The 14,287-nt window shown below is 41.4% G+C and overlaps 1 protein-coding gene across 1 annotated transcript in view; it reads left to right on the top strand.

Moving 5' to 3' along the window:
- The window catches only part of slc35c2 (solute carrier family 35 member C2), a 40,527-nt gene extending 27,506 nt beyond the window's left edge, over positions 1 to 13,021 (top strand). The window contains exons 7-9 of the mRNA XM_063041593.1: positions 102 to 277; positions 7,437 to 7,566; positions 8,386 to 13,021. Of these exons, the coding sequence (XP_062897663.1) occupies positions 102 to 277; positions 7,437 to 7,566; positions 8,386 to 8,510 (431 nt within the window). The 3' untranslated portion in view covers positions 8,511 to 13,021. The remainder of the gene's footprint in view (positions 1 to 101; positions 278 to 7,436; positions 7,567 to 8,385) is intronic.
- The last annotated feature ends 1,266 nt before the right edge of the window (positions 13,022 to 14,287 follow it).

The raw sequence follows: 14,287 nt of genomic DNA, 5'->3' as shown, positions 1-14,287 counted from the left end.
TTATAAAATTACAAAAAATTCTAAAGTAAATCAATTGGAGTTGTATTATTAATAACTTGGGTGGTCCTAAATGATATAACAGTGAACTTCTCTTTCACAAGGACTCAGCCTGTCTGCTTCAGAGAAACTATTTCGCTACCATGAGACCTCTGCTTTATTACATACGTTGCTTATTTTGGCTGGAGGAGGATTTCTAGCATTTGGACTCTGCTTTTCTGAATTCCTTTTGGTTTCCAGAACATCCAGCTTGACCCTATCCATCGCAGGTATTTTTAAGGTGAGCCACTTGAATTTCATACCTTTTTACACAACACTGTTGTAATTTTGTGGCCATATTTGTCCATGCAGACAAAGAATCGCAGGCATTGGAATCTGCAATAAAAATACAAGGCTACTCTCTTCCCCCATGCTGGTGATGAACAGGGGAAAGGACATATTTGGAGACTTTTATTTAGCAGCACTTACACAAGGCAATGCAAGAGGCAATGTGCCCTTGAGCAATATACTCTGTACAGCCTGACAGACTTCGACCATGCACTGCTGTTCATGGTTTTTTTTTCACTCCTTTTAGATGTCCTTATACTTAGACATTTAAATTCTTTTTCATAAATACTATGTCAAAGTACACTTTCAATTTTTTTATTATTAAAAAACACCTGAACCTTTTAATAAAATTTGGTGACTGACTTCAATTAAGTGGCCACACTGTCTTGTATATGCTGGAATCACCAGTGGATTCATTGACAGGTCCAGCAGCAGAGAGAGATCGGATTTACTAGCACCTGATATTCCCCTGTGTCTCTGACTTCCACAATGAATTCATTGATTGAAAATGCACCAAACAGGTTGATGACAGTTCTCTATCAGATTCTTCATTTTAGGGTGAGAGGGTGATCTTCATTTAAGAAAAATTATAGTGAGTTCACTCACAATGCGCTGGAGGAACTCAGCATCAGTTGAAAAAATTAGTCGACATTTCGGGCCGAAACCCTTCGTCAGGACTGAAAGAAGAACTTTGGGGAGGGGTTGAAGAATGCTGGTAGTTGGGAAAAAAACAGTAATTTGAAAGACAAAGAGGTGGGGGAGGGGAAGCAGGGAGGTGATTGGCAGGAGAACAATGCGAAGTAGTAGAAGGAGGCGGAACTATGAGGGAGGTGATGTGAAATAGGGATAGAGGAAGGAATTACTGGAAGTTGGAGGATTCTATGTTCATACCAAGTTCTATGTTCACCTCCCTGCTTCCCCTCCCCCACCCCTTTGTCTTTCAAATTACTGTTTTTTTCAACTACCAGCATTTCTCAAACCCTCCCCAAAGTTTTCAGTCCTGACGAAGGGTTTCGGCCCGAAACGTCGACTAATCTTTTCAGCTGATGCTGACTGACCTGCTGAGTTCCTCCAGCGCATTGTGAGTGTTCCTTTGACAACAGCATCTGCAGATTATTTTGTGTTTACAATTATAGTGAGTTGCTCAGAATTTGAAAGAGAAAGACTGAAATCAAATTGAATGACACGAAAAGTCTCTAATCTTCCGTGGATTTGTATATTTACATAGAAATTGGAAAGCAAAGTAGCTAACAGAACCTCACAGCAAGTAGTATCGCAGTTACTTATTCATGAATTGGCCAGAGCCCTTTGCTTCTTCCTCTTGAGCCAGCTTCTGATCCACTGCAGTTTTGACTTGGGTTCCATGTGTGCATTTGTATGTTCCTGTTCAGTCTGCTAAGCAGCACCCTGACAAAGGCCTTGCTTAAATCTAGGCCTCTTGTCAAATGACTTACTGGCCTGTTATTAGGCAATTGGCCCCACTTCTAAATATTCAGCTATTAGTTATGGCCTTGCCTTAACATATCAATGCTGACTACTTTTGTTCGGTAACATTTTGTAAATGATATGTATTGACCCTCGGGGGTTTCTTGAATAATGTTAACCCTTCTGGATTATGTTTCTTCCACTTTCAAGCAACAAATTGTCAACAATCTTACAAACTTTACCTGCAGCCAGGCAATATGTAATCCTCGGCCCAGATCCTGTGGGGAAATTATATCCAAAAGCAGTTTAGGGCAGGGGTTCCCAACCTTTTTTTAATATCATGGACCCTTACCATTAACCGAGGGCTCCGTGGACTCGGGTAGGGAACCCCTCGGTTAGCGCGAGTTCAGTCATGGTATAGCTTACCTGGCGGATGGGGGGATGGGAGGAAGAAACTCAAGACTTCCTTGACCTCCAAGCTTCCTTGTTGTTTTATGAAATATCTTGACAGCGACTTTTTTCCTCCATTTAGAGCACATGAGCTGGCACAGAGAGGAATTGCGTTAGAATGAATTAAAGATTAGTTAGCACATTAGAGTACATGGCTTTCTTTCAGGTTGAGAAAATGAAATTAGTGAAATACCCTAAGGCTAATTTCTTAGCTCTCAATTATTTATGACTTGTATTATTGAACTGGGGGAGGAGCTAGAGTTTGCTTGTAACTCTTTCTCCTCCAAAACTAGAGCCATAGAGCTGAGCCGTATAGAAAGGGCCTTTCAGCCCAACTTGTTCATGTTGATTGTGTTCAGCCCAACTTGTTCATGTTGATTGTGGTGATTGCCTGTGCTCATTTGATTTGCCACATTAGGCTCCTTTCCTAACCAACTCCAAATGGCTTTTAAAATGCTACCTTAAGTGATCACCTCTTGATCTATATTAGCACGAAGTGCAAAAGAAACTTGCTCCTCAGATTTCCTTTAAGTTTCTCTCTCCTCACCTTAAACTTATTCTTTATAGTTTTAGACTCTCCTTCCTTTGGAAAAAGACTTTTGGCCTGAACATTGAAGAAAGGACGTTCTTGCTGTGGGAGAAGTTTGGCAGTTCCACCAGATTGACTTCTGGGGAGGAAGGGCTTTTGTATGAAGAGTTATTGGGTTAAGTAAGCTTATATTTGTGAAAGGTTAGAAGAATAAGAGGATGTCTCTTTAAATCTACAAAGTTCTAACAGGACAACTAAGCTGGATGATCTTATTGCGCTATTACAGATTGTCAGGTATGATGTTGTAGCCATCACTGAATCATGGCTGAAAGATGGTTGTAGTTGGGAGCTAAATGTCCAAGGTTACACTTTGTATTGGAGGGATAGGAAGGTAGGCAGAGGAGGTGCCATTGCCTCTGCTGGTAAAGAATGGTATCAAATCAGTAACAAGATGTAACATAGGATCAGAAGATGTTTCATCCTTGTGGGTTGGGTTAAGAAACTGCAAGGGTAAAAGGACCCTGATGGCAGATGTATGCTCCCAACAGTAGCTGGGATGTGGATCACAGAAAAGGCGTGTCAAAAGGGTAATGCAATGATAGTCATGGAAGATTTTAACATGCAGGTCGATTGGGAAAATGTGGTTGTAATGGGATCTCAAGAGTGAGTTTGTTGAATGCCTACAAGGTGACTATTTAGAGCAGTTCGTTGTTGAACCTACTAATGGATTATCTATACTGGATTGGGTGTTTTATAATGAACTGGAGGTGATTAGGGAGCTTAAGGTACAGGAACCCTTAGGAGACAGTGATTACAATATGATTGAGTTCAGCTTGAAATTTGATAGGGAGAAAGTAAAGTCTGATGTAGCAGTATTTCAGGAAAGTAAAGGAAATAATAGTGGTATAAGAGAGGAGCTGGCCAAAGTAGATTGGAAGGAAATGCTGGCAGGGATGACAGCAGAACTACAGTGGCATGAGTTTCTAGGAAAAATGAGAATGGTGCAGGATTGATATATTCAAAAGTGAAGAAATACTCAAAGGGCAAAGTAGTACAACCATGGCTGACAAGGGAAGTCAAAGCTAATGAAGCAAAAGAAAGGGCATACGACTAGGCAAAAATTAGCGGGAAGATAGAGGATTGGGAAGCTTTTAAAAACCAACAGAGAGCAACTAAAGGAATTGTTCGGAGGGAAAAGATGAAATATGAAAGCAAGCTAGCAAACAATATCAAAGTGGACAGTAAAAGCTTTATCAAGTATATAACAAATAAGAGAGGAGAATGGATATCGGACAGCTAGAAAATAAAGCCGGAAAAGCAATAACGGAGGACAAGGAGATGGCAGAGGAACTAAATGAGTATGTTGCATCACTATTCACTGTGGAAGGCACTAGCAGCGTGCTAGATAGAACATAGAAATTTACAGCACATTACAGACCCTTTGGCCTACAATGTTGTGCCGACTATGTAACCTACTCTAAAGATTGCCTAGAATTTACCTAGCACATAGCCCTCTATTTTTCTAAGCTCCATGTACCTATCTAAGAAGCTCTTAAAAGACCCTATCATATCAGCTTCCACTGCTACCGCTGGCAGTGCATTCCACACACCCACCACTCTGTGTGTGGAAAAACTTGCCCCTGACATCCCGTCAGTACTAATTTCCCAGCACCAATGATACCCCCTTGTGTCAGCCATTCCAGCCCTGGGAAAAAGCCTCTGACTACCCACACGATCAATGCCTCTCATCATCTTGTATACCTCTATCAGGTCACCTCTCATCTTCCGTCGCTCCAAGGAGAAAAGGCCAAATTCACTCAACCTATTCTCATAAGGTACCAGATGAACTGTACTCTAGGGTTCTGAAAGAGGTAGCAGTAGAGATTGTGGAGGTATTAGTAATGATCTTTCAAAAATCATTGGATCCTGGCATAGTGCTAGAGGACTGGAAAGTTGCAAATGTTACTTCACTCTTTAAGAAAGGAAAAAGGCAGCAGAAAAGAAATTATTGGCCAGTTAGCCGGACCTCAGTGGTTGGGAAGATTTTGGAGTTGATTGTTAAGGATGAAGTTTCGGGGTGATTGGAGTCACATGATAAAATGGGACAACGTCAGCATGGTTTCCTTGCCTGGCTGACCTGTTGGAATTCTTTGAGGAGATTACAAGTGGGTTAGATAAAGGGGATGCAGTAGATGTTGTATGTTTGGCCTTTCAGAAGGCCTTTGACAAGGTGCCCCAGATGAGGCTGCTTACCAAGTTAAGAGCCCATGGTATTACAGGAAAGTTTCTAGCATATTTAGAACATTGGCTGATTAGTAGAAGGCAGCGATTGGGAATAAAAGGATCCTTTTCTGGTTGGCTGGCGGTGGTTAGTGGTGTTCCGCAGGGGTCGGTGTTGGGACCGCTTCTCTTAATGCTATATGCCAGTAATTTAGATGATGGAGTAGATGGCTTTGTTGCCAAGTTTGCAGATGATACGAAAATTGGTAGAGGGGCACGTAATGTTGAAGAAACAGGAAGTCTGCAGAACGACTTAGACAGATTAAGAGAATGGGCAAGAAAGTGGCAAAGGAAATACAATGTTGGAAAATGCATGTTGGAAACTTTGGTGGAAGAAGTAAATGTGCAGACTCTAAACAGGGAAAAAAATCCAAAAATCTGAGATGTAAAGGGACTTGGGAGTCCTTGTGCAGAACACTCTAAAGGTTAACTTGTGGACTGAGTTGGTGGTGAGGAAGGCAAATGCAATGTTAGCATTCATTTCAAGAAGTCTAGAACAGCGGTCCCCAACCACCGGGCCGCGAGGAAGCGATATGATTTGCCGATATGAGTCAGCTGCACCTTTCCTCATTCCCTGTCACGGCCACTGTTGAGCCATTACACATGCGAGGTCATTACTCGCGTGTCAACCATTTCAGCGCGGGAAGGAGATCAACTCCTCGAGCTTGCAGGTGACGGCGGGCTGGAAAGTATGTTTGACATAACATCTCTGCCGGCATTCTGGATCAAAGTCAAGGCTAAAAGTCCTGAGATAGCCACGAAAGCTCTGAAATGTTGCTTCCATTTCCAACATATCTCTACAATGAATGCAACGGAAGCTAAATTGCGGAATAGACTGGACATAAGGAACCCCATTTGACTATCGCTGTCTCCCGTCACCCCTCGATAGGACTGTGTTGTTGCAGGAAAACAAGCCCAGGGCTCCCACTGATTCAGTGATATTGGTGTGTTGCAATGATTTTATATGTTCATACGGGGAAAATATGTGCTGCGTGTTTAATATCCAAACGTTACTTAAAATGTTGTGATGCTATTGACTTATATAACCATATAACAATTACAGCACGGAAACAGGCGATCTCTGCCCTTCTAGTCCGTGCTGAACGCTACTCTCACCTCGTCCCACCGACCTGCACTCAGCCCATAACCCTCCATTTCTTTCCTGTCCATATACCTATCCAATTTTTCTTTAAATGATAATATCGAACCTGCCTCTACCACTTCTACTGGAAGTTCATTCAACACTTACTTCAAGCTCCCCTGTCCTTATTGCTATATTCATGCGAGGAAAATATGTGCTGTGTGTTTAATATTAAATTGGTTAGATAAACCCTTTTAGAAAGGAAATTGAGTGTATTAGCCACTTATCACCGATATTCTGGTTGTGATTAACACCCCCCCCGAACAGAATTGCCAAAAACGATTTGTAGAAAAAAATCGCAGTCACGCATGTGCACTGGTGCCCGCACAAGGCTTCATGGTCATTGTAGTCTTCTTTTGGTAATCCCAGCGTATTTGACTGCTATTCTTGCCCGTTGGTGACCCTACCCCCCCCGCCCCGCCCCCAGTTGGCCGGTCCGCAAGAATATTGTCAATATGAAACTGGTCCGCAGTGTGAAAAAGGTTGGGGACCCCTGGTCTAGAATATAAGAGCAGGGATCTCATTGAAACCTTTCAAATGTTGAAAGGTCTAGACAGAGTGGATGTGCAAAGATGTTTGCCATGGTGGGGAGTCTTGGGCAAGAGGGCACAGCCTCAGGATAGAGGGGCGTCCATTTAAAACAAAGATGCGGAGATATTTATTTAGCCAGAGTGTGGTGAATTTGTGGTATCTGTTACCACAGGCAGCTGTGGAGGCTGGGTCGTTGGGTGTACTTAAGGCAGAGTTTGATAGGTTCTTGATTGGCTACGGCATCAAAGATTGTAGGGAGAAGGCTATAGGGTGGGCTGAGGAGGGGAAAAAATGATCAGCCATGGTTGAACGGTGGAGCAGAGTTGTTGGGTCAAATGGCCTAATTCTGTTCCTTGTGTCCTATGGACTGAACAAACCACAGATGAAGGATATTCCTAATTATGGAGATGTCAGATGTCAGGGAAAGGGTTTACATTTTAAGGATAAGGGTAAGTCATTTAAGATTGAAATGAGGAAAATTTCTGCTGAGTGATAAACGTACAGAATACTCTTTCACAGAAATCATTTGAAGCCAATACATTAAGTATATTAAAGGAGTTAAATGTTGCTATTTGGGGAACAACTAGGAATAGGGCACTAAATTGAATGTTAGAGCAGGCTCGAAAGGCGAAATAGCCTACTCTTACTTTCTCTATTCACTGTGGAGGATACATGTGTGTTTACAATGTGCTTTATGTGTGATTATAAAGGACATCTTTGTGTACTAATCCAAAGTGCTTTGTGCTTCTCTTGCAGGAAGTTTGCACACTGGTCCTTGCCAGCCATCTGATGGGTGACCAGCTGACTGTTTTAAACTGGTTGGGATTTGTAATGTGCCTGTCTGGAATCTCATTGCATGTAGCACTTAAAGCTATCTATTCAGAAGGTACAGCTTTTGCTTCTTGTTTAAAACTATTTTTTGTTGTAGTAGTTTGAGCATAAGTAGTTACAACTTGTGTTTTCCTATCAGTAAGGTTTCACAGTTCCTGTCATCCTCCTCTTCTCTCGTGATTGGGCAGTCAAGTTTTGTGTTTTTCCACAAATATTACTTTAAAGCTTATCTTTGCTTAGAGTTGCCAGCTATTGCTTTGTTGGCAGTGGTACAAGATACATTTTATCTTGTTCATTTCTCTAAGTGCAATTATATTTCTTCTACAGGGATCCTCTTTTTTTTATTCCAGTTAATTCTTTCTTGGAAAGCAGCTGGGATGCTCTCCCTTGCAGAATAACCAAAATTAGGAATCTTTAAACTGATGTGATTTCATCATCCTTATCTAATCTTGGGTCTTTTTCTTATGACATGTGCTTGATGTGAGAGGAAACTGGAAAACTGGGAGGAAAATGTGTAGTCTCAGAGAGAACATGTGAACTACACAGCACCAGAGGTGGGGTTTGAACCCTGGTATAGCTGAAACTATAAGGCAGCAGCTCTATTAGCTGTACCACTATACCTTACAAGGCTTTTTGTTTCTTTCAAGATGAAATCTTGACAGCCACTTTATTTAGGTCAAATGCTTCTGATTTTAAAGTAACTTCCAATTGCACTGCATGCTGGGTATGGCTATTCTAACTACAAATAAAGCAAGATCACTGAGCAAAACAAGCCAATGGAATAACTATAACTTCATAGGAGAAATATGTTCCTAATTTTATTGTTTGTGCATAGTCTCATCTATAAATTACTTTCAACATCTGTCCTTCTCAGATTCATCAAATGACAGAAGGATTGATAAGCTCCACGATATGGCTTTGACTGACATTGATACGGAGTTACTCCTAAGAAATGGACAGGCAAATGAGAGTGAAGAAGAGGATGTTCGACATCATTGACAGCTACATTGTCTACAATCTATATTGTCAACCATCCCAGGATTCTGCCTCTCATGTTGTACATTTGCTGTGCAAGGATATACCCCTAAAAACTTTAAACTTGGTCTTTGTGGTCCAGTCAGTGATTGGAACAAGTTAAATGGGCATAATTTGCACTGTGAGTGGACATCCCTCTGACCAAGGTAACACTGAAAATGTCGGATACATTTTAATGTTGTTACAGTTTTCCATTGAGGCCCCATGTGCCCCCTAAGGCACTAAGGGTTCAGAGGACGATGACAGTTTTCCATCACTTTCAACTATGGCGAAGCCCTACCTAATGTTCAATTAGGAATTTGGATCATCATGTTTGGGGCCTTAGAGACAATATTTTCAGCTGTGAAAGTACTGTGAATTAAGATCTATGGACGATGGATGTAGCAACTTGTGGAAGATGTGTTGCACTGAAATCAATTCCTCTTTTCCTCTGGTCATTTGAAATTAATTATTGAATAAGGCAGGTAACAATGCTGGGTTGAAGTGAAATGTTTATTTGATCAGTTATAAAGAGAAAAAGGACACTGATTTAGACATTAAATTGAGGTATAAATAACCTTCAGTTTTATAATTGAATCGTGACATCATGTGAGTGTAAACAAATAATAACTGCTTTAGTTGAATTGACCCTTCATTTGACTTTGCTACCTTTTCTCAAAAATGCATTATTTCACATGGAGACAATGAAATGTGGACTCAAAACATAACAAATCCAAAAGAAAAATACCCTGTACAGGACTTGAAACTCAGTCTGGTATGATTAGAAACAAATGAAGTAAGTTATTGACAGACAATTACAGTTGATGTTTTAGGGTTCAAGTGATGGTTACCTTGTACAATGTGCAATACTTTAAAAATCATTTCCCTTTTCTTGCTCCACGGTCTTGTGTATTTTATGTATGACACATGGAAATTATGTCTAGAGGTCACTGTGGTATTCCACAGCACCTCAAATATGACCCATTTTCCTGGGGAAAAAAATCAGTTCTATTTTTCTTCATTTTGGGAAGAAGCAGTGACCTAGAGTCTGAAGAATCTTAATTAATCTCCCCCACATATTGTCCTTCCCTAATGAAGCAGTGAAGCAAGTACAAGGTACTTGGACTACTTTTGAAGATCTTTTAAATCTTGTCTTCTCATTCTCTTGCTTTTCTCTCTGTTACTGGTTTCTTCACCAACCGGTTGATTTTTTTTTCCCCTCTGCTTCTGAAAAGCAACGAATTCAGTTACCACTCTTGCCCTGCTACGTGAATCAGACCTTTATTTGTGTCTTTGCCTTAATTATAAGAATCCTCTGCCATAATTACAAAAATTCTCCACTGTAAATAATACCAGCAGAGCCGCAGAATTTCATTTGTTGTTCACAATAACTATATTGTATTCCATGGAATTGTTCTTCATTAATAACCATTGCCCAACCCCACTAATGCCTCCGTCTTTTTTGTCGTACACGTACTGGGCATTATCTGCCAGTTGGATAATTGTGTGCTTTTATGCACTACAGCCTATATTTTATTTCTGTTTTTTCAGGCAGTCACTTGCTCTTGTTCCTCTGCTTTACTCTTTCTTTTTAACAGAGTTGGCTACCCTCTGCAATGTATAAAGCTTCATGTATTTTTCCTTGTGTATGTGGCAATGTGCAACAGCCCCTTGCAATATATAAACATCTACCGTTGTAGATGATATGTCATTAGTTTCACTTCTTACTTCCATTTTTATCTACTCTGGACAAAATTAATTGGGACTATTTTTCACTTTCTAATTAGATCTTCCAGATTCAAATCCACTTTATCTCTAGCAAGTTCCTGTATAGAACAAATTGATTTATTTCTTTCATCACATTTTATGGTCGTCTTCTCAGATTAAAGAAATCTGTCACTCGCGCAAACATTTTTGTATCTTCAAACTTGTGTTTGATTATTCACCTTTTTTGTCTTCTAATCACTCAATATACGCTGCACAAGTTTAATTTTTTTTAATCTGTGCAATTTGAACTAATGCAGCTTATGGACTGCCATTAATCAACCTCAGTCCCAGAGAGCCAACAGTTTAGATCATAACACCATAAGACATGCTGTAGGAGCAGAATTAGGCCACTCAGCCCATCTAGTCTGCTCTGCCATTCTATCATAGCTGAGTTATGAATCCCTCTCAACCCCATTTTCGGCCTTCTCCCTGTAACCTTTGGCACCCTGACTAACTAAGAACCTATTAAACTTCCACTTTAAATGTACTCAGTGACTTAGCCTTCACATCTGTCCATAGCGATTGAATTCCACAGATTCACCACCCTCTGGCTAAAGAAATTTCTTCTCATCTGTTCTGAATGGACATCCCTCTATTCTGATCCCTCTGGTCCTGGACTTACATATTATAGGGGACATCCTCTCCACATCCACTCTCTCTGGGCCTTTTAATATTCAATAGGTTTCTTCTCCTACGCCCCCCACCCCGCCCCCCATTCTTTTAAACACTCCGTGCATGTTAACCATCTCATTCCAGGAATCATTCTTGTGAATCCTCTGGACCCTCTCCAAAATATCTCTCCTTGGATAAAGGGCCCAAAACTGCATACAATACTCCGAAGTGCAGTATTTCCAAAGCCTTTTAGAGCTTCAGCAACACATCCTTGCTTTTGTATTCTAGTCCTTTCAAAATGGATGCTAAAATTGCATTTGCCTTCTTTACTGCTGAGTCTGCAAGTTAACCTTTAGGAAATCCTGCACAAAGACTCCCAAGTCCCTTTGTACCTTTGAATTTTATCCCTGTTTAGAAAATAGTCTGTGCCTTTATTCCTTCTACCAAAGTGCATGACCATGCACTTTCCTACACTCTACTCAATTTGCCACTTCTCCCAATCTCTCCATGTCCTGCAGACTTCCTGCTTCCACCACACCACCTGGCCTTCCAGCTATCTTTGTATCTTCTGCCAACTTGGCCACAAAGCCATCAATTCCGTGAAAAGAAGCAGTCCCAGTACCAGCCCCTGTGGAGCATCGCAAGACACCAGCAGCCAACCGGAATAGGCTCCCTTTATTCTGACTCTTTACATAGCCTGCCAATCTTCTGTCCAAGCCAGTATCTTTCCTGTTATACCATGGGCTCTCTACTTGTTAAGAAGTGGAGTGACTTTTGCATTTTTCCAGTCATTCTGAATCATTCCAGAAACTAGTGATTCTTGAAAGATCATTACTAATGCCTTCACAATCTCTTCAGCTACCTCTTTCAGAAACCTGGGGTATAGTCTATCTGGTTCAGGTAACTTATCCACCTTCAAACATTTTAGCTCCCGGGCAGCTTCTGCTTAGTTATAGCAACTACATTCACTACTGCCTCCAACACTAGAATTTCTGGCATACTACTACCAGTGTCTTCCACAGTGAAGACTCATGCAAAATACTTATTATTTCTTCATCCCGTTTCTTCTTCTCCAACATTATTTTCCGGAAGTCCAATATCCACTCTTGCATATTTTACTCTTTGTATAGTATTTCTGGGAAAAAACAACTTTTGATATCCTTTGGTATTATAGAGTCATAGAAAAGTACAGCATAGAAACAGGCTCTTTGGCCCATCGAGTCCATGCTGAGCCATTTAAATTGCCTACTCCCATTGACCCTCCATACCCCTATTTTCCATGTGCCTATCCAAACTTCTCTTGAACGTTGAAATTGAGCTCGTGTGCTTCACTTTTGCTGGCAGCTCATTCCACCTCTCACCACCCTCTGAGTGAAGAAGTTTCCCCTTAAATTTCTCATCTTTTACCTTTAACCAATAGATGCTCTAAAAAGCTATCTTGTGGGCGTTCTTCAAATTCCCTCTCTTGAGGTCCAGCACAAACGTGATGTTCCCAATTTGCCTCCTATTGTAATGCCCCATGATTATCATAACATTGCCCTTATTACCTGCCTTTTCAATCTCCCATTGTAATTTATATCCCACATCCTGGCTACTGTTTGGAGGGCTCTATATAATCCCCATCAGGGTCTTTTTTTCCTCTTGCAGTTTCTTAACTCTACCCACATGAATTGTATATCTTGTGATCATATGTCAGTCACCTTTTTCTAAGGATTTTGATTTTTTTTAACCAGCCGAGCTACCCCACCCCTTCTGCCTTCTGCCTTCTGCCTGTCCTTTCAATGCAAGACGGATCCTTGGATGTTAAGTTCTCAACTAAGATCTTCTTTCAGCCACAACTGAGTGATGCCCACATCTCTTAAATATGCTACATCATCTATCTTATTCTGTAAATCTGTGCATTCAAATATAACACCTTTAGTCCTCACCCTTTTTGATTTTGCCCGCATGTTGCACATCAACTCATCCCACTGACTGCAATTTTGCCCCATCATCTACCTGTCCTTCCTCACAGTCTCACTACACATTGCATTACTTGTATACCAATTGCCCGATCCTCAGACCTATCATTCTTGTTTCCATCCCACTGCTAAATTAGTTTAAACCAGGGGTTCCCAACCTGGGGTCCATGGACACTTCGATTAATGGTAAGGATCCATGGTATTAAAAAGGTTGGGAACCCCTGGTTTAAACCCACCCCAACAGCTCTAGCAAACCTGCCGGCAAGGATGTTAGTTCCCCTTGGGTGCAGGTGTAACCCGTCCTTTTTGTACAGGTCATACCTTCCCCAGAAGAGATCCCAGTGATCCTGAAATCTGAAACTCTGCACTTGCACCACTTAGTCAACTACTCATTCATCTGTACTATCATTCTCTTCCTGCCCCTTCTAGCATGTGGTACTGGGGGTAATCCAGAGATTACTACCTTGGAGGTCCTTCTCTTCATCCTCTTGCCTAACTCACTATGCTCACTACACAGAACCTCTTCTATCTATCTCATTGGTGCCAATGTACATCACAACCTCTGGCTGCTTATCCTCCCTCTTGAGAATATTCTGCAGCAGCTCTGAGATACTCTTGACCCCGGCACCTGGAAGACATCAAACCATCCTGGCTTCTCTTTCGTGGCCACAGAATCTGCTTTTCATCCTCTTAACTATCAAGTCTCCTATTGTTAGGTTTGTGGCCATGAATAACACACTTGAGGGATGGAGAGGTGAGGAACAAACATCCAGCTGCTTTATTTGCCCAGAAAGCCCTCTCACATTAAGTTTAGTACTTAACGCACAGGAAGCTAGACAGCAACCCATAAGGGTCAAGATATGCATGAATCCATATTACTTCCTTCTTATTTTGAAGGCTTCTCCCCCTTCCCATGCACAGACCAGCTGCTGAACTGTTAACATTTAATGGAGTAATCCTCAAATTCAACCAACAACAAGAACAATTTTTTTCTAAACTAGGGAAGAACTGCTTCTATTCACAGACATAACCCTGGGTATTATTCTGGAGATGCAGTCTGTCTGGAGGCTGCCTGTTCTTGGGATGGTACTGATGACCCAGGGATGACACCAAAGTCATTTTATCTCTTGCTGGTGTATGTATAGATCTTGGCTTGGGTACTGCATTGTCATTGGGGGGTACCTCAGAAAGCACAAGGGATGGGGAGCACTGTCTGTGTCAGTTGATCTTGGTGGCGGTTCTGCAGTTGTCTCAGAATCCTGTCCCATTTCTACATCAGGATCTGGATTGGTCATTTTATGTTGGTTTTCAGTAGCCTCAGAAGTGATCACCGTTCCCTCTCCAGATGTTGTGGTTACCAGTTTCCACTGTGTACGACACAGGGCCAGTTTGTGCCACCGCCATCGCAGGTATCCAATTTAT

The sequence above is a fragment of the Mobula hypostoma genome, chromosome 2, assembly GCF_963921235.1.
Source record: "Mobula hypostoma chromosome 2, sMobHyp1.1, whole genome shotgun sequence".
In the NCBI taxonomy this organism is placed as follows: domain Eukaryota; kingdom Metazoa; phylum Chordata; class Chondrichthyes; order Myliobatiformes; family Myliobatidae; genus Mobula; species Mobula hypostoma.
Note: the sequence above shows the minus strand (reverse complement) of the source record. Positions and strands in the feature narration are given on the sequence as shown.